Source organism: Pelodiscus sinensis, chromosome 8, assembly GCF_049634645.1.
Source record: "Pelodiscus sinensis isolate JC-2024 chromosome 8, ASM4963464v1, whole genome shotgun sequence".
In the NCBI taxonomy this organism is placed as follows: Eukaryota; Metazoa; Chordata; order Testudines; family Trionychidae; genus Pelodiscus; species Pelodiscus sinensis.
This window is the reverse complement of record NC_134718.1, coordinates 209,682-237,164: the sequence shown is the minus strand read 5'-3', so window position 1 is coordinate 237,164 and position 27,483 is coordinate 209,682. Positions and strand designations below refer to the sequence as shown.

Genomic DNA, 27,483 nt, shown 5'->3' with positions numbered 1-27,483 from the left:
TGACCCAGTATTACCATTCTTATAACTACCTCCCCCACCCCACCCCGACGCTGCAACCTCTGTATTAGAGGCAGCAGTGGGCGGGAGCCTGTACGTGCAGGGAGCCGACTTCTGTGGAGCTGCCTACCCCCCTGCCCTCCATGCTGCTGCCTCTGATACAGAGGCTGCAGAACGGGGGCAGGTGGGAGCCGGTACACAGGAGGAAACATCTTTGAAGCCAGCTCCTAGCATGTATTCATGGACAAAGTCGGCTCCCAGACTAATGCGCTAAGTGACGCAAGATGGGATGAAGATGGACAGCCCTTGGTGGGTAAAGAACAGGTTAGGAACTATTTAGAAAAGCTAAACATACCCAAATCCATGGGTCCGGATTTAATGCATCTGAGGATACTGAGGGAGTTGGCAAATGTCATTGCAGAGCCTTTGGCCATTATTTTTGAAAAGTCGTGGAGATCAGGAGAGATCCCGGATGATTGGAAAAAGGCAAATGTAGTGCCCAGCTTCAAAAAAGGGAAGAAGGACGATCCAGGGAACTATAGGCCGGCAGTCTTACCTCAGTTCATGGAAAAATCATGGAAGGGATCCTTAAGGAATCTGTTTTGAGGCACTTGGAAGAGAGGAAAGTGATTAGGAATAGTCAGCATGGATTCACAAAGGGCAAGTCATGCCTGACCAATCTGATTAACTTCTATGATGAGGTAACTGGCTCTGTGGACTTGGGAAAGTCAGTGGATGTGATATACCTTGACTTTAGCAAGGCTTTTGATACGGTCTCCCACAGTATTCTTGCCAGCAAGTTAAGGGAATGTGGATTGGATAAATGGACAGTAAGATGGATAGAAAGCTGGTTAGAAGGCTGGGTCCAGCGGGTAATGAACAACGGCTCGATGTCAGGATGGGGGTCAGTTTCTAGCAGAGTGCCCCAAAGTTCAGTTTTAGGACCGTTTTTGTTCAATATCTTTATTAATGACCTGGATGAGGGGATGGATTGCACCCTCAGCAATTTTGCACATGACACTAAGCTAGGGGGAGAGGTAGATACGCTTGAGGGCAGAGATAGGGTCCAGAGTGACTTATACAAATTGGAGGAGTGGGCCACAAGAAATCAGATGAGGTTCAACAAGGACAAGTGTAGAGTTCTGCACTTGGGACGGAAGAATCCCAAGCATTGTTACAGACTGGGGACCAACCAGCTAAATAGCAGTTCTGCAGAAAAGGACCCGGGGGTTACAGTGGATGAGAAGCTGGATATGAGATAACAGTGTGCCCTTGTAGCCAAGAAGGCTAATGGCATATTAAGTTGCATTAGGAGGAGCATTGCCAGCAGATCCAGAGATGTCATTATTCCCCTTTATTCAGCTCTGGTGAGGCCACATCTGGAGTATTGTGTCCAGTTCTGGGCCCCCCACTACAAAAAGGATGTGGACGTATTGGAGAGGGTCCAGCGGAGGACAACCAAAATGATTAGGAGGATGGAGCATATGACCTATGAGGCGAGGCTGAGGGAGTTGGGTCTGTTTAGTCTGCAGAAGCGAAGAGTGAGGGGGATCTGATAGCAGCCTTCAACTTCCTGAAGGGAGGTTCCAAAGAGGATGGAGAGAGGCTGTTCTCAGTGGTGACAGAGGGCAGAACAAGGAGCAGTGGTCTCAAGTTGTGGCGGGAGAGGTCCAGCTTGGATATTAGGAAAAACTATTTCACTAGGGCTGTGTCTAGACTGGCCAGTTTTTCCGGAAAATCAGCCACTTTTCCGGAAAAACTTGCCAGCTGTCTACATTGGCCACTTGAATTTCCGCAAAAGCACTGACTTCCTACTGTAAAAAATCACTGCATCTTGCGGAAATACTATTCTGCTCCCGTTCAGGCAAAAGTCCCTTTTGCGCAAAGCTTTTGTACAAAAGGGCCAGTGTAGACAGCTCAGATTTGTTTTCCGCAAAAAGCCCCGATCGTGAAAATGGTGATCGGAGCTTTTTTGCGGAAAAGCGTCTGTGCCAATCTAGATGCTCTGTTCCAAAAATGCTTTTAACGGAAAACTTTTCCATTAAAAGCATTTCCAGAAAATCATGCCAATCTAGACGCAGCCTAGGAGAGTGGTGAAACACTGGAATGGGTTACCTAGGGAAGTAGTGGAGTCTCCATTCCTAGAGGTGTTTAAGTCTCGGCTTGACAAAGCCCTAGCTGGGTTGATTTAGTTGGGTTTGGTTCTGCCTAGAGCAGGGGGCTGGACTTGATGACCTTCTGAGGTCTCTTCCAGCTCTATGGTTCTATGATTCTATGTACCGGCTCCCACCAAGCTGACTCCCAATCCCCCTCTCTCCTTGCTGCCTCTGATAAGAGGCAGAAGGGAAGGGAGAACAGAAGCTGGTGGTCCCCATGAGCATCTTTCCCCCCCCCCCCCCCCCACACATATGTAAACATGTATCCACTAAAAATTTCAACGGGTACACATTTACACATATAAATGTATTTTAATATCCCTAGATCTTATTAGGGATGGCAGCAGAGAGGCAGAAGATGGAGAAAAGAGGTTGTAGGTTGAACTTGGCCAAGCTGTTTTAGAAAGGAGGAGATTTGGGAAAAGGCATATAACCCTGTGATGTTGAGATTGTGGAAAGGACAGGAAGTCCATGTTAGCCTATATTGCATTGTGAAAAATCCTAATGTGACTCGCAAATGTATGGATCACTTCTCATCCACAGTTCCTTCTGAAGTGAAATACAATATCTGTTTAATAGTGCAAACCAACTTGTGTTAGGAAATGAAGAAGTATTGTGTTTCTGGTGGGCTGGAGGGGATGGAGGAATATAGAATGTAAATGTATCCTAAGTAATAGCATTTTCTCTCTTTCTGTTTTTTGTGCAGTATTGTGAATCAAGTGTGTGTGGAGAAGTCTCTTATTTTCAGAAATAACACTCCTCTTCAGACTGAAATCGTCACTGACCCCAATGGATACGAGTCTCTGTTCTGTGTGCAGATGAGTGATTGTAAGTAGTCTTGCCCTATACACACTGAACTCCCAAGTTATCCCTGATCAGGAAATCTGTTCTATAACATCTTGTGCATGTGAGAAGTGCTGTTCCATGGCATTTGCCAGCATTACTACAGGCACAGGGCGGGAGAAGGAGTTAAGCACCTTTGAGCTGAAGCTGGCCAAGAAATCTGCAATACTACTTCAAGGTATTATTTAGACCAAAACCTCAGTGAGATTTAAAACATTAATACATTTATGAGAGAGGTTATAGCATTCACAATAATAGTAGAGAAGATGAGAGTGCTATAAAGGGAATAAACTCCATGGCACAAATCTTGGGTTAGAAAGGCTGTGTCTAGGCTACACCTCTGTGTCGACAGAGAGATGTACATTAGGCACGTCAAAATTGCTGATGAAGCAGGGATTTAAATATCCCGCGCTTCATTAGTATAAACATGGCCGCCACTTTTTTTGGACATGGAGCTTTTTCGAGAAAAACCCGGCAGTCTAGACGGGGAGCTGTCGAAAAATAAACCCTCATTTTTTTAAGGAATACAGGATCTGTCGAAAAAGGGTTTATTTTTCAACAGGATCCCCGTCTAGATTGCTGTTTTTTTTTTAAAAAAAAGCTCCATGTCGAAAAAAAGCGACGACCATGTTTATGCTAATGAAGCACGGGATATTCAAATCCCTGCTTCATTAGCAATTTCGATGTGCCTAATCTACATCCCTCTGTCGACAGAGAGGTGTAATCTAGACACAGCCAAAGTGCCCCAGAGGCATGTTATTCCATAATGGTCCTTTATGTGTTTTCTTGCATCTTTCTGAGGCATTTGGCAGTGACCAATATCAGAGACTGGAGACCACATTAGATGAGCCAATAGTCTGATCTAATCTCACAATTTTTGTGTTTAGTTTTTAAGGTGCTATTAGACTATTTGTTGTTTTTTAAGTTTTTCCTGTTACAGACTAACTTGGCTACCCCTTAGGAATTTTTGTGTTTTTTATGTTACCACCTGTCATTGAGCCTCCCTACTAGTTTGTATTTTTAAGTTCTCATTTCCTTTTTGTGTATGGTTTTTTATTCACCTGTTGCTTTTTCAGGGTTTCATTCAAATAGGCATATTCACACCCAGCTGGCTAGGAAAACAAAAATATTTTACTTACTTGATATGAGTCTGAACCAAAGTGTGTTGAAGTCGGTATATCACTTTATGTACTATATATTTTAGAGAATTTGTCTGTTGGTCTCTCTGTTTGATCAAGATCTCTTCCTAAACCTAAATTTAGTATACAGCTTCGTCCGATCAGAGTGTAAAGAAATGTAAGGGCTTGGTTGTGCAAGAAAACGGGATGTGCCTGGAATGGGATTTCTTCTCATAACACCAGACAGAAAAGAGACAGAATCACCAAAGCAAGTACAGTCCTTAAAATTGACATGACTGCACAAATGTTGAAAGAGAGTAAACCAAGATGAGCCAGAAAAATCTCAAAGCAAATGCTTCAGCCCTCCTCCTTAGCACTGGGTTATAATTTAGTCAGTTTTATCCCAGCTGGCTTATTCTTCCTCAGGCTAGGATGATATAGCAGGTAGTCTTCGGCTGGTATCTTGTTCCTGCCAGTGGTTTTTTTTTTTTGTTTAAAAAAAAAAAAAAAAGTACCACTACTCCAGGGGAAAAGTTGTTGAGCTCTGACTGGAGGTGCCGGTACTGCATCTGGAGGTGCTGGTACTGTGTCTGGAGGTGCCGGTACTGCGTCCCAGTCAGTACCATCACAAAAAAAGGACTGTCCCTGCTAACTCAGGGTCCTGCAAGAGCCTTCTTACTCCCTACAGCAGCAATGAGCAACCAAGACTGAAAAAAATTAGAAAACAACAAATAGTTCTGCAGCACCTTAGAGACCAACAAAAAGTTTAGATGGTATTATGAACTTTCGTGGGCACAACCCACTTCTTCAGATGAATGGAATAAGGGGTCCAGTGTACAAATAAATAGCAGAGAAAGAGAGTGCTTGGGCAAGTGAAAACGTATTGGGGAACATTTTCATAGAATCATAGAACTGGAAGGGACCTCGAGAGGTCATCGAGTCCAGCCCCCCGCCCTCAAGGCACGACCAAGCTCTGTCTACACCCATCCCTGACAGATGTCTATCTAACCTGTTCTCCTGAGAGGGAGATTCCACCACCTCCCTTGGCAATTTATTCCAATATTTGACCACCCTGACAGTTAGGAATTTTTTCCTAATGTCCAATCTAAACCTCCCTTGCTGCACTTTAAGCCCATTACTCCTTGTCCTGTCCTCAGAAACCAAGAGGAACAAATTTTCTCCTTCCTCCTTGTGACACCCTTTTCGATATTTGAAAACCGCTATCATGTCCCCCCTTAATCTTCTTTTTTCCAAACTAAACAAGCCCAGTTCATGAAGCCTGGCTTCATAGGTCATGTTCTCTAAACCTTTAATCATTCTTGTCGCTCTTCTCTGTACCCTTTCCAATTTCTCCACATCTTTCTTGAAATGTGGCGCCCAGAACTGGACACAGTACTCCAGCTGAGGCCTAACTAGTGCAGAGTAGAGCGGCAGAATGACTTCACGAGTTTTGCTTACAACACACCTGTTGATACAACCTAGAATCATATTTGCTTTTTTTGCAACAGCATCACACTGTTGACTCATATTCAACTTGTGGTCCACTATGACCCCTAGATCCCTTTCCGCCATGCTCCTTCCTAGACAGTCGCTTCCCATCTTTTATGTATGGAACTGATTGTTCCTTCCTAAGTGGAGCACTTTGCATTTCTCTTTATTAAACTTCATCCTGTTTACCTCTGACCCTTTCTCTAACTTGCTAAGGCACTCACTAGTGGATCGAAAAGTGATTATGCTATTACAAAGCAATTTCAAAAACCAGCTGGAGAGAAGTTGCAGAACTTTGTTTTATTTACAAGTTTGACACCTGTAATCAAGGTTTGAACAAAGACCTGAAGTAGATGGACCACTACGTTCTGCATCCTAATGACATAAAAAGCTAAGCACGGTATACTTACAGCCCATTCTATTAGCCTCGTTTAGCACAGACACTTTAGTTGACAATATTTTTTTCCTATTTTTTTCCTTCTCTTCCCCTCCCTCCACCCTCCCTCCATCCCTTCTCTTTTTTCTGCTATTTATTTGTACCCTGGACTCCTTACTCCATTCATCTGAAGAAGTGGGTTGTGCCCCTGAAAGCTCATGATGCCATCAGGTTTTCTTTGTTAGTCTCTAAGATGTTGCAGAACTATTTGTTGTTTTTTAATTTTTTTCAGATACAGCCTAACATAACTACTGCTCTGTGACTTTCAACCCGGACTGGTGAGTGGTCTTCCTTCGTTTCAGTAGGCCACATGACCAATGGTGGGCAACCCCTGTCCTGGGTTCCATCTACCTGTCTCTCCACCCTATCTCTGCCCTTTTCCCATGCACTGGAGCCATGCACTTCCTAATCTTCTCCCTCCCAGCGCTTTCGTAGCACCATGAATCCACTGATTCATGCTCTATCCCTACTCCTTCCTCTCCCCACCAGAGCTTGAACAGCTGATTTGTGGCTGTACAAGCACTGACAGGGAGGGGAATGGAATGTGAATCAGCAGATACATAGAACCATAGAGCTGGAAGAACCTCAGGAGGTCATCAAGCCCAGCCCCCTGCCCAAGGTAGGACCAATCCCAACTAAATCAACCCAGCCAGAGCTTTGTCAAGCCGAGACTTAAAAACTTCTAGGGATGGAGATTCCACCAGCTCTCTAGATAACCCATTCCAGTGCTTCACCACCCTCCTAGGGAAAGAGTTTTTCCTAATATCCAACATAGACATCCCCCATTGTAACTTGAGACCATTACTCCTTGTTCTGCCATCTGTCACTATTGTGAACAGCCTTTCTCCATCCTTTTTGGAACCTCCCTTCAGGAAGTTGAAGGCTGCTATCAGATCCCCCCTCACTCTTCTCTTTTGCAGACTAAACAAACCCAAATCCCTCAGTCTCTCCTCATAGGTCTTGTGCTCCAGCCCCCTAATCATTCTGGTCTCCCTCCGCTGGACCCTCTCCAATGCATCCATATCCTTTTTGTAGTGGGGGGCCCAGAACTGGACACAATACTCCAGATGTGGTTTCACCAGCGCCGAATAAAGGGGAATAATCACTTCTCTAGATCTGCTGGCAATGCTCCTCCTAATGCAACCTAATATGCCATTAGCCTTCTTGGCTATAAGGGCACACTGTTGACTCATATCCAACTTCTTATCCATTGTAATCTCCAATTCCTTTTCTGCAGAACTGCTACTTAGCCAGTCGATCTCCAGCCTGAAACAATACTTGGTATTCTTCTGTCCCAAGTGCAGGACTCTGCACTTGTCCTTGTTGAACCACATCATATTTCTTGTGGCCCAATCCTCTAATCTGTTTAGGTCACTCTGGACCCTAGCCCCAGTTTTCCAGTGTATCTACCTCTCCACTTAGCTTAGTGTCATGTGCAAACATGCTGAGAGTGCAATCCATCCCCTCATCCAGGAAATTAATAAAGTTATTGAATAAAACAAACTGATCCTTGGGGCACTCCACTAGAAACCAACTGCCAACCTGACATAGAGCAGTTGATCACTACCCATTGGGCCTGACAGTCTAGCCAGCTTTCTATCCATCTTACAGTCCATTTATCCAATCCATACTCCCTTAACTTGCTGGCAAGAATATTGTGGGAGACTGTATCAAAAGCTTTGCTGAAGTCAGGGTATATATATCCCATCCATTGATTTTCCCATGTCCACAGAACCAGTTACCTCATCATAGAAGCTAATCAAATTGGTCAGGCAGGACTTGCCCTTGGTGAATCTATGTTGACTATTCCTGATCACTTTCTCCTTTTTCAAGTCTTCAAAATGGATTCCTCGAGGATACCCTTCATGATTTTTCCAAAAACTGAGGTAAGGCTGACTGGTCTGTAGTTCCCTGGATTGTGCTTCTTCTCCTTTTTAAAGATGGGCACTACATTGGCCTTTTTCCAGTCATCCAGGATCTCTCCCGATTTCCATGAGTTTTCAAAGATAATGGCCAAAAGCCCTGCAAAGACATTTGCCAATACCCTCAGTACCCTCGGATGCGTTAAACCCATGGATTTGTGTATGTTTAGCTTTTCTAAATAGTTCCTAACCTGTTCTTTTGACACTCAGGGCTGCCTACCTTCTTTTCATATTGTGTTGCTTAGTGAATTAGTCTGGAAGCTGACCTTGTCTGTGAAGACAGAGGCAAAGAAAGCATTGAGTACTTCAGCTTTTCCCACATCATCTGTCACTGGGTTACCTCCCTCATCCAGTAAGTGCCCCACACCCTCTCTGATCACCCTATTATTGCTAACATGCCTGCAGAAACCATCCTTGTTACCCTTCATATTCCTTGCTAGCTGCAATTCCAATTGCTCTTTCGCCATCCTAATAACTCCCCTGCATTCTCAATCCATGTCGCTCCAAAAGTGTTAGGAGGAAAAAGGAGGAACAGGAAGTGTGGGGCTCCAGTGCCCCAGTGCATGAGAGGTATGTGGGGACACAAACTGGTGGTAAGTAGGCCCACTGGCCACATGTTACTCACACTGCCCTGCAGTGTTTGCAGGCATCTGCTGCGAGGAAGGAGGAAGCATAATTTATCTTGGTGCCCTACTCTCAGCTAATTCCATGTTGGTTGTGAGAAGAGGGGAGCCTGGTCCCTCCTTCTCTGCAAGGCTCCTAGAGTAAGTTCTCTCTAGTGTGTGCACCTTCATGGGCAGGCACAAAAAATGTTAATCCCACCCACCTCCTCAGTAGAGATATAATAGTATAGTCGATTAATTGATAAGCAAAAGCATATAGGTTAAAGCTATAGAATACATGCATTCCCTGCACCCCGTTGCCAGTCAATTTTTTAGCAGGCTGGCCAGCAGCCCAGCTCAGTCCTGGCTTATGCTGGATCTGGGACCTACCCCTGATGCAGCTCTGGATTTATAGTGTATTAGGAGCTGGGCAGGCAGGTAGCCCAGCTCCATTCTGGCTCATGCCAGATCCAGGAGGTCAGACCCCACCCTAGGCTGGGGCTGCTGCCTCTGAATCAGAGGCAACTGTGGGGCAACAGGCAGCTGGTCTGTGAGGGGAGCTGGTTTTTAAACTGGCTCCCCTCGCAGACCAGCTCCTCCCTGACACCTCATGCTGCTTCCTTTGATACAGAGGCAGTAGTGTGGAGTGGCAAGGGGCTCCTCGGGCGTGGGACTGGATTGTACTGCTGGCCTCACCCCTAGGGACTATAGAATAGTCGAGTAATTAATAAGAATTCATGAGGTTAATCGACTATTCAGTTAACCAATATTTAACATCCTTACTCCTCAGCAGAGCTGTGCAGCAGTACTCACCTTCCTTGGATGTGGAAGGTAAGCTGCTGCTGCTGATAAGCTTGGCTGCAGAGTGGGAGTGGGAGGGCCAGGGCCGCATGGTGGCTGCCCAGTTGTTCTCAGCTCCATCCTCAGCACATGGGGCAACCACCCGCCACAAGCCCCATCCCAGGAGCAGCTGGGCAGCCACCCCATGGTCCCCGCCTCACCTTCAGTCCTTTCCAGGGCTGGAGCTGTGGCCAGGGTGGACCATGTGGCGGCTGGCAGAGCTGGAGCCGCAGATGGGATGTGTCTGCTCTTGTGATGTGGGGTCATGGTGTGGCTGTCCCAGTACCCTGTCACATCCTCACTTATAACTATTTTGAGTTTTATCATTTATTCAGTTTTAAATTCACTTAATATGAGCTACAACAGTTTGTATTGTGCTAATTTTTACTAAAATCAGAATGTCATAAGGGACGAAGTTAAGTGCTTTACGGAAGTCTCAGTCTATTATATCACAAGTCACTTTTATCAACCATACTTCTATTGTCATAAAAAACATACAATTTGTTTGACACAACATATTTTCCCTGAAATCATTTTGATTGGCATTACATATGCTACCATTCTTTACTAAAAGAATATCAGCTTTTCCTTCATTTTTTCTGGAATTGATGTCAGGCTAATGAGCCTTAGTCTACCTAAGCCACCCTTTTTAGAATTTCACCTTTGCATAATCATTGTCTAGTAATTTGATTATGGGTTTATTTGGTTTTTTTCCTCCCATGTTTAGCACAGCTGAACTATTTCCAGCAGCCACAAAAAATTAAAAAATCAGATTTCTCAGTGTTCTTGGCACAATATGGCGGACCGTCATTCATTCCATCATCACAAGACCAACCATCTCCCTTTGCCTTTTACCGGGTGAGTTGGAAAAGCACTTACAAGAATCAAATTGTTTTTCTTTGAGATCCATGGTGGTGTCATGGAAGATATAAGAATGGCCGTACTGAGCCAGAATACTGCTTCATCTGGTACGCTACAGTCGCTGGTACCAGGTTATCAGAACTGGACAGTTTGGAGTGACCTGTTTTTTGTTCAGTCCCAGGTTCTTGAATGTTGGATTGCATCCTTGACCATTTGGCTAATAGCCATTGATGGTCTAGGCTTCATTAATTTAGTGAATCCTTTTTAAACAGTTATGCTTTTGGCCTTCTCAACTTCTGATGGCAACAAGTTCCACAGGTAGTGTGTATGTTGTGTGAAGTATTTCCTTGTCTTTGTTTTGAACTTGGTATCTGTTACTTTCATTGTTTACTGTGTGGTTCTTGTGCTGTGGATCTTGTGCTGTGTGAAGAGGTAAGTAACATTTCTCTATTTACCTTCTCCATTCCATACATGATTTTATGAATCTCTATGGCTAGACTGCATTGTTTTTTTGCTGCATCCAAGGAACGTGTCTGCTTTTGAAATTTTTTCAAAAAAACAGAGGTGCTCTTTTGCTATCCCTGTAAACCTCACTCTGGGTATGTCTACACATCAAAGTTAATTCGAAATAACAGCTATTATTTCGAATGAACTTTGATAGTGTTTACACAGGCAAACCGCTATTTCGACTTTAATTCGAAATACTGGGGTGCTTAATTCGAATTTGGTAAACCTCATTCTACGAAGAGTAACGCCAAACTTGAATTAACTAATTCTAAATACGTGCTGTGTAGACACTTATTTCGAAATAGGGGGCCTCCAGCCCTCCCAGGGTGCCCTGGTAGCCACTCCAGCCTCAACCAAGAACACTCCTCTCTCTCTTCCGCCCTCCCCGGAGCCCTTAAAGGGGTAGAGTATGGCCACAGTGCCTGTGCCAGCTCTAAGCCTGCTGGCCCAGAGCCAGCAGTCACTGCCCCTGACCCAGTGGCCCCAAAATATGAGCCAGCAAGCCACCGCTCCCCAGGAGCAGTCTGCCAGATCCCAGGAGCCTGCCAGGGCTTGAAGAAGGCATGCACCTTCCTGGTCCAGGGCAGAGATCAGGGTGGATGTTACTCAGGTTTGGGGGAAGAGGAATGCCCCCAACGTTGATGATCTCCGTACTAGATGGAGGAGTGCAGCTGTCTATGGCAGGATAGCTGCCAGCCTGGCCACCAAAGGCCACATGTGATCCCAGGAGCAGGTTCACATGAAAATCAAGGCGATCCGGCGAGGCCCCCCGCCCCTGAGCTTCCCGTCCCCCTTATTCCCCTTGATTTCCCCTTCCAGCTCCCTCCTCCCAGGTTTCCCCCTCCCCTCTCCCACCCTCTCTCCTCCTCTCTCCTACCTCCTTTCCCCAGTCTCACCAGAGTTTCATCCCCTTCACTCCTCTGCCAGTTTTGTTAAATAAAGAGAGTTTGTATTCATGAAAATACATGTATTTTATTTGACATCAGGAAGCAAGGTTGGGGGGAGGGGTAAGTGGAAGTACGTGAGGAAGTAATGAGGCACAAGCCTCTAGTGGGGCAGACCAGGGAGGCTCTGAGTGCTCCTCAGGGTGGAAGCTCTCCTGCAGGGCCTTCTGGATACTGACAACCCCACAATGGACCTCCCGGATGGCAGCCTGCAGAAAGTGCAGCCAGGCTCACAGCAACATGTTCACGAGAAGCACCAGAGTGCCCGGGGCAGCTCTGGCTCCATGTTGCAGAGTGCTGTGGTGTCCCAAGTGAGGGCAACCAGAGCACTCCGAGACACGCATGCTTTGCTGTCCCTCAGCGAGGCAGGCAAGCAAGCAGGGACACCTGAAAACCGGTTGCCGTGTGTGTGTGTGTGTGTGTGTGTGTCTCTCTCTCTTTAAGCACAAGCCTCAGGCAACAGCCACACAAAGACACTCCTGACCTGATGCCCTACCCCTGACCTGATCTGGCCAGCCTTAAATCCGAATCAGTGTCTATTCAGTGTAGACGCAGTATTTCGAATTAGCAAAATGCTAATTCGAACTGCATTTTGTGTGTAGAATCGTTAATTTGAATTAGCTTAATTTAAATTAATTATTTCGAATTAAGATAACTCAAATTAACAGAGCTCGCCAAGTGGCGTCGAGCCCTGCTTGCCAGCTTTGTGGTTTCACGCGGTTCTGCGCATGCGTATCGCTCTGCGCCGACTCTTCCGGGTTGTAATCTACTTGCCATGGGCGAGTAGATTACATTAGTTGTCGAGTCCTGCAAATTAACACTATAGTGTAGATATACCTTCTATGAGGAATAAGGGATGTGTCGAAAGAGCACTTTCTTCTTCGAGTGATGTCCCCGTGGGTGCTCCACTACAGGTGTCGGGCTTGTCCCAGCGCCGCAAACCGGAAAGTTTTCGCCAGCAGCAGCCCCCTCCGGAGGACCGCGCATGCGCAGAGCGTCCCTCGGCGTTCGCGCCTTTTCTGCATCGCGCGGTCCGATGCACCAGTTCCTCCTAACCGTCCACGGCCGCAGACGGACTTGGAACACGCTCCTCTCCTGAGAAGAAATTGTATCGTTTAGTCATTTGTTCTTTCCCAGTTAGCCGCTTCCTACATAGTGTTAGTCAGTTATTATCTTAGTTAGTTAGTTAGTAGTTAATAGTTTAAAAAAAAACACTTTTTTTCTCTTGCCGTTATAACCTCTGAGGGCTGCTTCAACCAGCTCCTCAAGTTTTTTCTTCCCCCGGAGACTGCCACACTAAACATGCCCGGCTCTCCCGGCTTTAAGAAATGTGCTTCGTGCGGTGACACCATGCCGGTCTCCGATGGCTACTCCCGCTGTATTCGCTGCCTGGGAGAGGGCCACATCCCCTGAAATGTGGTCACTGTTCCAAGTTGACCGCGCGGGCGAGGCGAGACGAGACAGAGAAATGCGCCTGAAGATGCTACTCTTCAATAAGGCGCTTCAGCCCCAGTCAGTAGAAGAACGGGAAGCTTCAGTCCCGCATAAGTCCAGGGATGGAAAAAGTTCTGCTCCGTCCAAGAGCCTAAGTGTAGGAGAGACACGAGGCTCATCGGGCTACTCTCCCACACAGGGAGTGGACAAGTTACCCAAAGTCTGTAGTACGTCGGTGCCGAGCCCTGCACTTTCAGTGCTCTCGGTCCTGCCAGGTCATCCGGAATTGGCACCATCATCTGCGGCACTGAGTCTCCGAGCGGCACTGCAGCCAGATACGGTGCAGTCCTCGGCACCGAGACACTCAGCACCGTTGCCTCATGAAGACTCTCGGACTGACCCGGCACCGAAGCCTAAGCAGGCACCGAAGACTAAGCCACAATCAATGCAGACACTGGAGATGGCACCGAGAAAGCACTCGGCACCCAGGTCAACCCGCCCCCATTCAAGACCTGGGGATATGGTGTGATGGCGTGTTGGGGGTCCCCCGTCTCCTGCACCCCGAAATGGCACAAACAGACTGCACCAGCCGGTGGAATAGAGGAAGTTTATTGCCTCTCCAGGATACAGCACAGATGTAAGCTGGTCACAGAGCTGGGCTAGGATGCCTCAGGCCCCCTTGAGATGGGGGAGACTGGGCCCCTAAACTCCAGCCCCTTCCCTAGGCTGTCTCCTCCATGCTCCCAGACACGAACTAACTCGCCCTCTTCCAGCCCTGCCCCTCAGCCAGGGCAGCATTCCACCTTCCTTTGTTCCTCTCCATGGGGGGTGGCTGGCCATACTCGTTTGCATAGTGACTCATCCTGTTTTGCTGGGTCGTGGTCCCCACGGCAGCCAGTGGGGGTTACCCCAGAGCCAGCAGCATAGAAACCAGCCAGGTACCCCCACTACGTCACATATGGCTACGCCGCACATACAGGGCACGCCTGCACCTGCCCACACCGACCACCCATTGTGTGCAGCTGGACCGGCACCACAACCCCACGGCTTGGGAGACAATACGGCACCACCATCCCCATCCTCCGCACTTTGGTCACCACGCCTCCCAGAGGAAGTTTCTGACTTTTCCTCCGTCGTCTCCATTCCGGGTAGTCCAATCCCCAGGGCTCCCCCATCCACGGGGGTACCGACTAAGGCGCAAAGGAAGACTCACCATCCCCGTACGCCTTCCCCCAGTCCCGACAGGGCGGCGTTTTCCCCTGAGCCATCGCTCTCACCTTGCCAAAGACGGTGGGACCACCATTACGGTTATTCTCCTACACACCGTTACTACAGATCTCCAAGGCGATATATTACACCGCCACGTTACCACTGTACATACTACTCGAGATCTCCATATCACCATTCACACTGCTCACGATCCCCGCGATCTCCTCCTCGCTCCCGTTACTATCGCCACAGGAGCATCGCTTCTTACTCTCTGCAATATTCTCACCATGACTCTCGTTATCGTATGTACACCTCGCCCCATCATGATCGTTCACGTTCAGTCACAAGACGCTCACCCTCGTCTCCAGAGCGGCAGCAATTATATTCACCATGACCAATGACTCAGGACTCTATCCCGCCGGCTCAACGCCCACCAACGCCTACTGGTGATGCGTCAACCGCTTCTGCCCCACATGGCGATATCACTCAGTCACCTGTAGCAGAGCAACAGCCCACGGCTTCTCCAACAGATGTCTCTTCCTCTTCCCCGGACGATGCGGTGTTCAATGACGAACCCTCTCTCGTGGATGATTACAAACAATTCCATGAGCTTTTTAAATGGGTAGCATATTCACAAAACCTACGTATCTCCGAGGCGCCACAGAAGCAGCATGCCCTCTTCAGAAACTTACAACAACCCAACAAATAGAAACTAGCTCTCCCTTTCGATGCCACTATCCTTAAAGTAGCTAATGACATCTGGCAAACCCCGGCATCCGTGCCCCCTACAAATAAACGCACAGACAGGAAATACTTTCTTGACGCCAAAGACGCAGAATTTCTTTTTACTCACTCCGCCCCTAATTCCATCGTCGTCAACGCAGCCCAACAAAAGGCGAAGTCCGCGCAATCGAGAAACTCTGCTGCGGATAAGGAAGCTAAGTATCTGGACTTCCTCGGCAGGAAGGTATATTCGTCGGCAACAGCCACACTGAGGATGGCCAACTATTCCGCCCAACTTGCTAACCACGACTTCGATAATTACTCGAAGTTGGTGCCTTTGATACAACATCTGCCAGACTCCAAAAGGGATGTACTGAAATCCATTGTGCAGGAGGGTTATACAGCAGCCCGTAATACACTCCAGATATCTCTGGATATTGCCGACTCGGCTTCCCGCACTACGGCGACATTGGTCGTCATGCGACATGCCTCTTGGCTCTACCTTGCTTCTGTGCCAAAAGATCTACAGCCCAAGGTGGAGGACCTTCCATTTCATCGAGCCTCCTTGTTTGCCCAGAACACGGATCAAGTGTTCAATTCCGGAAAAGACTCCCGAACTACGTTAAGAACCCTCGGGATGTACACTCCGCCTTTCAGGCGCAGGAGAGCATGGCCGTATAACAGACAAAGGCCTTCTTCTTATTATTCCACCCAACGCTTCAGGCCCTATGACCAACATAAACAAAGGCAGTGCCCCAACGTCGCCGCCAGCAGCCTAATAAGCATCAGAATCGACAACAACCTCGGCAGCAAGTTTGACGCTCTTGTCGAGGGTATGCGTACCATCCCCCTATTGGAGGCTCCATCACAAGTAACCAAGCTCTTCCATTGCCGCCTGAGCCCTTATTGCCGCCACTGGTTCGCCATCACCACGGACCGTTGGGTCAGGGAGATCGTCACCTCTGGACTCACCATTCCCTTCTCCACTCTACCTCCCTCCAGCCCCCCATCCCCGTCCCTTTTCAGGGACCCCTCTCACGAATTTCTGTTACGTCAGGAGCTCATGCACCTACTTACCATAGGTGCGGTAGAAGTAGTTCCTTCCGAGTTCCGAGACAGAGGCTTCTATTCCCGGTACTTCCTCACCAAGAAGACAGAAATTTGGAGACTGATCCTGGATCTTCGCGGCCTCAACCACCACCTTCGAAGACAGAAATTTGACAGAGAATTTAATCCGAGGGTTCGGATGGGGGCCCAAAACCCCTACCAAATCAATTCCAGACACCCTTCTTAAGCAACCAGCTTTATTCAGGAATGCGTTCCAGGGAAAAAACCTCCAGGATACTCAGGAGAAAAAAAGGTTTCTGCAACTGCCCAAACAAAAGGCAAGGTCTTTTGTACTTTCTTACATGGTAATTACCCCCCTTTTACTGACCACTTACAATTGCATGCATATACAGGTCATGCCCCTTTGCACCAAATTCCCTCCAATCATCATTTGTCCCCTCACAGTCCTTTTGCAGGCCTTACAACAGGTTCAAACCAGTTTCACCTGTCCCCTCCTTTTGTATGCCTGTGTTCAAGCACGTACCTCTTTACAAAGACCAGACTTTAACATCCAGGTCACAGCAGGGGTCATACTGACAACAGTTAAGTTTTATCCTTCATTCCCCCCTTTGATCCACTTGTGGATCACAATTAATCTTAAGCATCCTTTCCCATTCATCCTCAAATGTGCAAGTGCCTTTGTAGTCTTTCTTGGGAGGGTTCTGTACGTTTAGCAGAAGCATCTGTTGTACCTTGCTTTCTGCTACATTTTCTATCTTTTGTAAGCACCTTTTAATCCAGCATAAGGCTAGCTATATCATTATGTATATAGAGCATATTAAGACAAGGAACATCAATATTCCTCCCACCACTTTCTTCATGAGTTCGCTTAACTCTGTTCCCAACCAATTCAAAGGATTCCAGTCTTGCAACTGCTCTCTAAATGTTTTTGTCTGGACAGATAATGTTTGGATTTCCTTTATCCTTGTGGTTAGGTTTGAACTCACATCAGAAACTTTAACACAACACTCTGGGCCTATTAATCCACATACCCCTCCTTGAGCTGCTAGTAGATAGTCAAGAGCCAGTCTGTTTTGCTGGGTAAAGATTCGCAATTCATTTAAATTTTCCTGTACCAAACCTAATGCCCCCTCTGTGGTATTCATGAATTTCTCCATAAGCAGAGACATTGTTTTAAATCATGATTTGTTTTTGCCTGCCCTACCCATGGAATGGTAGTTTCAGCTACTGCAAGGGCAGTTTGTTCTATCCAGTTCCATGCTTTCTCCCAAGACCCATCCCGCTTGTTCCTGATATGCCCTGATGGCAAAGTGTCAACAATCCTCATAGCTGGTGGCACGAGACCGAGGTAACAAAACCCTGAGGCATTCTGCGGAAGCCTTTTATAGGCAAATTTACCGCATATCCACCAATAATTATACGTGTTCCATGAGTCAGACTGATATATCATTATGGCTCAGTTTGCAAAGGTGGTGTTACCTTCCTTGCAAAGGTCTGTACTAGTGGTCCCTCCCCACATGGTTGTTATTTCTGGTTTGAATAGGGTGCACCAAAGGTTTGCGGTAGACCTAGTGGAACCATTATGCCATACATGTGTCCCATTCAGCTTTGTTATAATGTGTGTGCAGCTTGATTTCCCGACAAAGGTGGTACCTGTAAGATTCCTACATAGGGGGCTTGTACCACTGAATGATAATTGGAGGCACCCAGTCTGATTGAACCACACAGTTTGGTCATTTTGTTCCACTAATGCATCACTTACTAGTCCAGTTTTGTTTAACGGAAGGGCACCTATTGGGTATCCACTTGTGCGCTTTGTGGTGCCCTGGCACACACCCAACAGTTAGTTTTGTTTGTAGCTCGTGCCATACCTTCTGCCAGCTGCAGAAAGGTGTTAGTACCAATACCATTCCCCCCTTGGAGCCAAATAAGGCCTATACAAAGGAGGAACAAGAGTTTAGCCATTGTGCAGGGATTGTAATCCTTTCAGCACTTGCGCGGACGGAGTTTATAAGTAAATCTAGAGGAAGGAAAACAGCTTTCAGAAAACCCACCGTCCTCTGACAAAATGCCGGTAGGGTCAATGGCAAGGTCGGGTGTAGATTTTTGTGGAATGTCACCGTGACTAGTAGGACCAGAAAGAATCTGGCCTGTAGTGAGAGCGTAGTGAACAAGGTCCAGGTCTTTGATTTCCGATGATGTATATCCCTCGTTCAGGAGAAGTGATTCAATTTCTTTCTCAGAAAGCGGTAGAAAGTCGTTCTCTTCTGGCTCTGGGCTGACAGGTTCAGTAGGAGGCGATATGTCGGGAGAGGCAAATTCACACAACTTATGAGGGTCAATGGTGCGGCGCACGTGGCTTGCGTGTATCCAAGAATCTCGCTCGGCTACCTTCACAGCTGTGTTGGTAGTCAGCAGGACTTGGAAGGGACCATTCCACCTTGGAGATAGGCAGTCTTTCCTCCGGAATTCTTTTATCAGGACCCAGTTTCATGGTTGCACATCATGGCAGGGCACATCAGTTGGGACAGGTAAGGCTTCTGCAACCTGAGAGGAGAGACTAAAAGTAATTTTAGACAGATGTATACAGTATTGAAGTAGTTCATCATAACATTCAGACAAGTGGGAAGGATTAATTTTTCCAGGAGGCTCAAATCCAAGTAAAATTGGCCTCCCAAATAGGATTTCATGAGGGGTGAGACCATGTTTGCGATTCGGGGTATTTCGGATATGCATGAGGGAAGGGGCAATGCCTGTGGCCACTTGAGTCCAGTATCAGAGATAATCTTGCTTAACTTCCGTTTGATATCGAGGTTTTTCCTTTCAACATGCCCTGAACTTGCAGGATTTTGGCCGTGAAATGGGTTCCCTTATCCAAGTCAATTTTTAAAGGAATTCCAAATCTGGGAGCCACCTCAGTAGCTAATTTCTTCACCACAGTAGTGGCGTCCGCTCGGCGTCAAGGGAAAGCTTCCACCCAACCACTGAACACACATACAATAACCAGACAATACTTGAACCCACAGGAAAGGGTTAACTCTATAAAATCAATCTGCAAATATTGGAAGGGTCCATAGGCCCAAGCATAAGTACTTAGAGTAGTCTTTTCTCCACCCTGGGTAGAGAACTTTTGGCAAGTAGTGCAATTGCTGGTGATTTTAGCAGCAGCTTGGTGAATCCCGGGCGCATACCAATGCTTCAGAATCTGGTCTGCTACCTCCCTTTTGTTCATATGTCCTATTCCATGGGTAATGGTAGCCAAGTGGGACACCAATGTAGAAGGAGCCACAGGTCGTCCATCTGGTGAAAACCAAATGTTATTATCTTGAATACAACACCCAGCTTTGTACCAATTGTGTTGTTCCTTCTCAGGTGCCCTAGATTGCAACAGGGATAAATCATTTAGAGTCAGGGGAACAGAAACAGCAACCAGGATTTGAAATGGAGCTGGAGGTCCACAGGCAGCTGCATTCTTGGCTGCAAAATCTGCCCGTCTGTTTCCTACTGATACAGTATCAGTTTTATCAGTATGAGCACTGCAATGCATAATAGAAATAGCAAAAGGTAATTTAATAGCAAGCAAGAGGTCATTAACAAGTGATCCATTAGAAATAGCACTTCCCGAGGATGTTAAGAATCCTCGATGTTTCCAAATCTGACGTACAGAATGACAGATATTAAAAGCATACATTGAGTCAGTATAAATGTTAACAGATTGATCAATAGCTAAAATACAGGCACGAGTGAGAGCAATTAGTTCAGCAGCTTGTGCACTTTTTATCCCTGGAAGAGAATGAGCTTCAATTATTGCATGATCAGAAACAACAGCATACCCGCTTATAAGGTTTCCCCTATCATCCCTTTTACATGACCCATCAGTGTAATACACTAAATCAGGATTGGACAAAGGAATGTCCCTTAGATCAGATCGCGGGGTACAAGGGAGGTCCACCAATGCTAAACAATCGTGGGGTTCCATCTCATGGGGCTCTCCATCAGTAGGGTTAGGAAAAAGGGTGGCAGGATTTAAAGTAGAACAGCATACTATAGAGACATTCTGGGCTCCTAAAAGGGCTTTCTCATAGTTAGTCAGTCTTTGCATTGACAAATGCTGGGTCTTAGTCTTATTCAACAAAGCTTGCACTGCATGGGGTACAGCAAGTGTTAGGTGGTGACCCAATACCAGGCATTGACTTTTTTCTAATAGTACAGCAGCTGCGGCCACAGCTCTAAGACACGGGGGGAAACTCTTTGCTACTGGGTCAATCTGAGCACTAAAATAAGCTACAGGACGAAGGCGATTTCCAATTGGCTGGCATAATACTCCCGAAGCGACCTGATCCTGTTCGTGGCAAAAAAGAGTAAAGGGTTTATCATAATCAGGGAGCCCAAAAGAGGGTGGAGAGACCAAAGCAGCTTTCACTTCTTGAAAGGATTTTTCTTCCTCCTCTGTCCACGGGACGGGATCCTTCACCTTGTCACATGTCAGAGATACAAGGGGTTTTATAAGACCAGAGAAATTAGGAATCCATTGTCTGCAATAGCTAGCAGCACCTAAGAGAGACCGAACCTGTTTCTTAGTTACTGGGCGAGGGAGAGAAAGAACAGAGGTTATGTGTTTATCAGTAAGCTTTTGCCCTTCTTGGGATATGAGGTGACCCAAATATTCAACCTCTGCTTTACAGAACTGGAGCTTTGCCTTGGAGGCTTTGTGACCTCTCTTTGCTAATTCACACAGCTAATGAACAGTATCTGTTTTACATGCTTCATGATTAGGTGAGGCTATCAATAAATCATCAACATACTGAACAAGGGTAGACTCTTTTGGCAAAGAGATTGAATCAAGGTCCCTTTTTAACAGTTGTGAGAAAAGGGTGGGACTTTCAGTATACCCTTGAGGAAGTCTGGTCCAGGTCAACTGCTCTCCTTTATAGGAAAAAGCAAACAAAAACTGTGAATCCTTATAAATGGGAATGGAGAAGAAGGATGGACATAAATCTATGACAGAGAAACATTTAGCACCTGCACGGATAGAGGACAATATCGTTGCTGGATTAGGAACCACAGGAAATCTGGGGATAACAAACTGGTTTACAGCTCTTAGGTCCTGCACAAATCTATATATCTGTCTCCCTTGATCATCAAATTTCCCCTCCTTTTTGACCGGAAGTATTGGGGTATTACACACAGACTGTGTTCTTATGAGCACTCCTTGTTCCAACAGGGAGGAGATTACAGGCGCTATGCCCTCCTCCGCTTCCTGGGACAAGGGGTACTGAGACACTCAAGGGTAAGGCCGGCTGTGTTTATACCTGATCCGTACAGGCTCTGCTTTTAACAGTTTCCCAACTTCATTGGAGTGAGAAGCCCACAAAGACGTTGGTACCTGGTCCAGTTCCACACTCCAGTTTGGAGTCTGGGTCTATACCTTGTCCGTCTGTTGTTAACATCATGAGGAAATTTGGTGCCTGATTATGGGGTATATCAACAAAGACCCCTTCAGGGGAACAATAAATTGTAGCATTCAATTTACACAGCAGATCTCTACCCATCAAGTTTACAGGCGTACTGGGAGATAACAGAAAGGCATGTTCCTCTGTCAAAGGCCCAATGGTTAAGGAACACGGTCCACTCATTGCATGGGGTATAGTTACTCCCCCCACCCCCACAGCATTTACTATTTCTCCAGTTCTGGCCAGACTGGGAGCTTCATCCTCTCTTATTGTGGAAAGAGAGGCACCAGTATCAATTAGAAATTCATGTTCGTTTCCATTAACGGAAAATGAAACTAAGGCATCAGGTGTAGCAGAAAGAGAGACAGAAGGTAACAGAGAGCATTGCAATGTTTTATCAGTAACCTCTGGGCATAGTCAGAACGGATTACTCCTTTGTCGGTCCTCCGGAGGGTAGTCTCGGTTGGGTGCACCTGCTGGAAAGGGGTTAGTATTGGGCCACCTCTGTCCTTGTGACGATGGTCCGGACTGTCTGTTGGGGCCCTGGTTAAATCTAGTTTGTCGTCTTTTACGGCATTCATTTTTCCAATGGCCAAACCCACCACAGTAATTACATACATCATTAGGTTGGGGGCCATGCCGGGGTTTGTTTGGGCCTTTCCTCTGACCTTTTAGTTGCCCGTGGCCTTGTAAATCTTGTATTTGTAGTGCCATTAGGGTATTTTTAAGTTCCTTTTTCTTTTGTTTTTCTAGTTGCAAGTTTTCAAAGAACTGAGTTGCAGCTTCCAAAATTTTCTCAGTAGTTTCCATTTTCCATCCAATCATATTATTAATAATCTTGTCCTCAATTTCTGGTCTTAAATTCTGCACAAAGGTAGTTACTACCATAGTGTGCATATTGGCATCATTTGGGTTAAAGGTGCTATACTTCCTCATGGCTGCAAAGAGCCTTGCCTGAAAATCAATAGGGCTTTCATCTGGCTTCTGTTTGCAGTTATATACTTTAGACCAATCAGTTTGCACTGGAACCATTTCGGTAATTTCATTTAGGAGACCTGTACGGTCATTTGCTAGACCGGTATGTTCTGCAGCAGTAGCAGGAATTCCTGGCAAATCTTGGGGCCATTGCTCACCCAGGTGGGCAGGAGTATCCCCAGGGCCTCGCCTTGCTTGGGTGTAAAGAGCTTGCTTCTCATGGGGTTCCATTATTCCTGAGAGTAGCATGTCAATGTCTATGTGGGTAGGCTGATAAATTTCAAAAATCTGACGCAACTCCCTTTGCAAGCCCATAGGATCCTCTCTTATTTTTGGGAGAGTAAGTCTAAAATTCATGATGTCGTTAGGTGTCCAGGGGACGTGGATAAGTGCTGGGGCACCCCCTGCTGGATTACGAAATTGTCTTAGTGGGAAAAGATTAATATTCTCTTTAAACAGTCCAGGAAAACTTTTAGGTCCAACTTCAATAATCACATCCTTATTTACTTCATTACTTATAGTCACTGAGTTATTTTCGGGATCTATTTTAGTTATAACAAACCCCAGGTCCTTTAAGTCTTTTGCCAATGTCCGCTGCAGCATTTTTGAGGAGACTTCTGACCGCTTTAGAATCACTGGACTCTGAGTATGCTCACAATCCGAAGTTTTATTGGCCAGGTTGACATTCCCCACTGCCCCTGCAGAGGTGTGAGTATGTGCGGGGGATTCAAATTGGGCTGATGCAGCTGAATGATCGGTAAGCAATATTTGCTGATGCTGGGGCAGGTCGGTGGGAAGGGGAGCCGGGAAATTGGGGACCCACAGGTCCAATAGATCTTCAGGTGGGTCTGGCAGCGGAGCTGGTGGTTTCGAGATGGATGGGTAGATTCCACTGGGCGCGCTTGGTGTAGGAACGTACGGAGGTGGACAAACTTTAGAGGAGTCAGATTTCTCCTTTATTTCTGCCAATTGTTCTTTCATTTGAGTCCTTTAGGCTAGCCATTATGGATTTATCTCTTAATTTAGAGGCCTGATCATCCCAGAGGTGCCAATAATTCATCTGGGAGGGGTGACTGGACTCTACGACACCCTTTAAATAATTTAATTTCTCTAATTGAAAGGTACCTTGAACTGGGAATTGTAATTCTGATTCTACATAAGTATATTCATTCCACGTGTGTGTGTGTGTGTGTGTTTGTGTGAGCTTTGCCAGCCTCCTGAGCATAAGACCTGCTGGCAATTTCCCTGGCTGACTATAAATCTGCAGCATTTTACCCAATGGGGTTTTTGGATCTATCTTCTATCCTTTATTCCCCATAATCCCAGTCCTATTACCAATAAGACAGTTCCAATCCGGCACTAACCTGCCTTCCTCTCAGCTTCAAGCCTGAGCTGACTCTGTTTCAGTGTCTTTCCACAGTCCTCTTTTAAACAAAATTATTCAAAACAAAAAACAAAAACAAAAAGAAAAAGAAAAGAGAAAGACTTACAGTTGCTTGGGAAGGATGTTCTTAACGTAGGGTGGACGCTTACCGCCAGTGAAAGCAGCCGTTCAGGACAAGGAGAGAGGAACAGAACAGTGAGATTTTTTAACACAGATCTCTTACCGAATTGTATGGTGCCTTTCTGTTCAGTCTCTCCGGTCCGTCTCGTCACAATCACCTGGTGTCCCGATCCATCTCACTTCTGACACCATAAATGACGGAGAATTTAATCCGACGGTTCGGATAGGGGCCCAAAACCCCTACCAAATCAATTCCAGACACCCTTCTTAAGCAACCAGCTTTATTCAGGAATGCATTCCAGGGCAAAAACCTCCAGGATACTCAGGAGAAAAAAAGGTTTCTGCAACTGCCCAAACAAAAGGCAAGGTCTTTTGTACTTTCTTACATGGTAATTACCCCCCTTTTACTGATCACTTACAATTGCATGCATATACAGGTCATGCCCCTTTGCACCAAATTCCCTCCAATCATCATTTGTCCCCTCACAGTCCTTTTGCAGGCCTTACAACAGGTTCAAACCAGTTTCACCTGTCCCCCTCCTTTTGTATACCTGTGTTCAAGCACGTACCTCTTTACAAAGACCAGACTTTAACATCCAGGTCACAGTTTATCCTTCAAATTCAAAATGGTTACTTTGGGCTCCATCATCCCAGCACTGCACAAAGGGGATTGGTTCGCGTCCCTCGATCTACAGGACGCATACTTCCATATTGCCGTCCATCCAGCTCACAGGAGATTTCTTCGCTTTACTGTGGGCAACGATCATTACCAATACACGGTGCTCCCTTTTGGCCTATCTGCAGCCCCAAAAGTGTTTTCAAAGACCCTGGCAGTCGTAGCTGCGTACCTTCGTCGAGCCGGCATCACCATCTTTCCTTAGCTCGACGACTGCCTCCTCACGGCCCCCTCGATGCAAGAGGCCGAGACCACACTTACCACTACAAGAGGTATCTTCGAGACTCTTGGACTAATCATCAATCTACCAAAATCTTCTCTGGTCCCGGCCCAGTCCATCGAATTCATTGGAGCCAGACTGGATTCTACAACCGCTATGGCGTACCTACCCATAGACAGAGCCCACGCCATCCGAGACCTATCGAGCATCCTGCTTACTGCCCCGGCAGTCTCATACCTCACCTGCCTGAAACTGTTAGGCCACATGGCCTCCACTACGTATGTCGTAGCCCACGCTCGCCTTCGCATGCGGTGCCTGCAACATTGGCTTCTTGCAACCTACAGACCCGGTATTACCAATATCAACAGGCTCACGCCTGTTCCTGCCCGTGTCAGGGACTCGCTCGCATGGTGGCTCCACCACCCTGCCAATACTCTTGCTGGTGTCCCTTTCCGGGCTCAACCTCCCTCAATCCAGCTTACCATGGATGCGTCCCTTGTAGGCTGGGGAGCACATATACTACAACATCAGGTTCAAGGCTTGTGGTCCCACCAGGAATCCCTACTCCATATAAACTTCCTGGAGCTCAGAGCAGTTTTCAACGCTTGCCGCCACTTCGTCCACCAGATCCAGGGAACCACACTACAGGTCCTTACGGACAACATATGCACTGTATACTACATCAATCGACAGGGTGGAGCCAGATCCAGGACCTTGTGTGCAGAATCAGTGCGCCTTTGGAACTGGGCGATTCACCACTGCGTCACACTCTCAGCCTCCTACCTCCCCGGCAAGATCAATACAATTGCAGATGCACTCAGCAGATCCTTCCAATCCCAACACGAATGGGAACTCCTCGACTACGTAGCCCGCAATCTGTTTCAACTATGGAGCTACCCAGAAATCGACCTCTTTGCCACTCGCGACAACAAGAAATGTCGTGCTTACTGCTCAAGAGTTGGCATAGGCAGCCAATCGATGGGAGATGCCTTCCTGCTCAATTGGGGGACATATCATCTCCTATACGCCTTTCCCCAGATTCTGCTGATACCCCGAGTAATAGGGAAAATACTATCTGACGCAGCAACAGTAATCCTGGTGGCTCCCTTCTGGCCTCGCCAGACCTGGCTGACGCAACTCATGCAGATGTCGCTATCCAGACCTCAACGACTTCCACAGCTGAGCAACTTGATCTCGCAGCAACGCGGCAATCTTCTCCATCCGAACATCGACCGTTTGCATCTGACAGCTTGGCTCCTAACTGACTCCAAGGCCTAGAGCTAACCTGCTCCCAAGCAGTCAGAGACGTACTGGTACAAACGTCAGAGCACTCAGAGATCTTACCTCTACAAGTGGCGTCGCTTCTATACTTGGTGCCAATCACAAACCATCGATCCTCTCAAAGCACATATCCAATGCATCCTAGACTATATACTCCATTTACATTCGCAAGGCTTGGCAGTCGCTTCCCTAAGAGTACATTTGGCAGCGATTTCGGCCTTCCACGCTCCGATAAAGGGTTTTTCTGTCTTCTCTCATCCACTCGCGAAGAGATTCTTTAAGGGTATTTCCAATCTCTACCCACCACATAGGTGGACCATGGGACCTTACCCTCGTACTGGACACTCTTACCCGTCCACCATTTGAACCACTCGCAACTTGTGATTTACAGACTCTCACTATTAAAGTTGCCTTTCTCCTTGCGATCACTTCAGCCCGACGAGTCTCCGAACTCGCGGCACTCTCTGCCGATCCTCCCTATACAGTATTCACTCAACAGGGTGTCCCACTGAGATGTCACCCAGCCTTCGTGCCAAAGGTTAATTGGTCATTCTACGTCAATGAGCCTATGGTCTTTTCTGCCTTCTACCCCAAGCCACATGCTATACCTGAGGAAGCCCGCTTGCATACATTAGACGTCAAAAGGGCGTTGGCATTCTATTTGGACAGAACGTGTCCCTTCCGGAAGTCTCCACGATTACTATTATCAGTGGCGACCCGCTCTAAAGGTCAACTGTCGTCACAACGTATATCGTCGCATATCGTTAACTGCATCACTCGCTGCTACACCCTTAGGGGCAGGCCCTTACCCTGTCCACCAACAGCACACTCAACCAGGAGTATGGCTGCCTCCACAGCATTCCTAAAGAACGTCCCGCTACGTGACATTGCTCGACATTATGCCCTTGATCGTCTCAAAGCTGCAGACATAGCAGTCGCTCAGGCAGTTCTTTCTTCTGTGCACAGATAATTCCAAAGCACGACCAGCTGTTTGGGTGACTGCTTCATACTCACCTGTAGTGGAGCACCCATGGGAACATCACTCGAAGAAGAAGAAATTGTTCCTCACCTTGTGCAGTAACATCTGTTCTTCAAGATATGTGTCCCCGTGGGTGCTCCACGACCCTTCCTCCTCCCTGCTTCGGAGCTCTTTTTTTCTCCGTTTCAGATGTTCCGGCTAGGAGGAACTGGCGTGTCGGACCACGCGACACAGAAAAGGCGCGAAC

General features: G+C 46.9%; 1 protein-coding gene across 6 annotated transcripts in view; it reads left to right on the top strand.

Annotated features, from left to right (window-relative positions):
- The window catches only part of TCTN3 (tectonic family member 3), an 85,435-nt gene that overhangs the window by 2,739 nt on the left and 55,213 nt on the right, over positions 1-27,483 (top strand). For 5 of the 6 annotated variants that reach the window (XM_075934432.1, XM_075934431.1, XM_075934430.1 and 2 more), the window contains 2 exons: positions 2,860-2,981; positions 10,130-10,260. In XM_075934432.1, coding sequence (XP_075790547.1) covers positions 2,860-2,981; positions 10,130-10,260 — 253 coding nt within the window. Of the gene's footprint in view, positions 1-2,859; positions 2,982-7,864; positions 7,925-8,170; positions 8,313-10,129; positions 10,261-27,483 lie in introns of those variants that run through there. The other variant, XM_075934434.1, reaches the window with a different exon arrangement.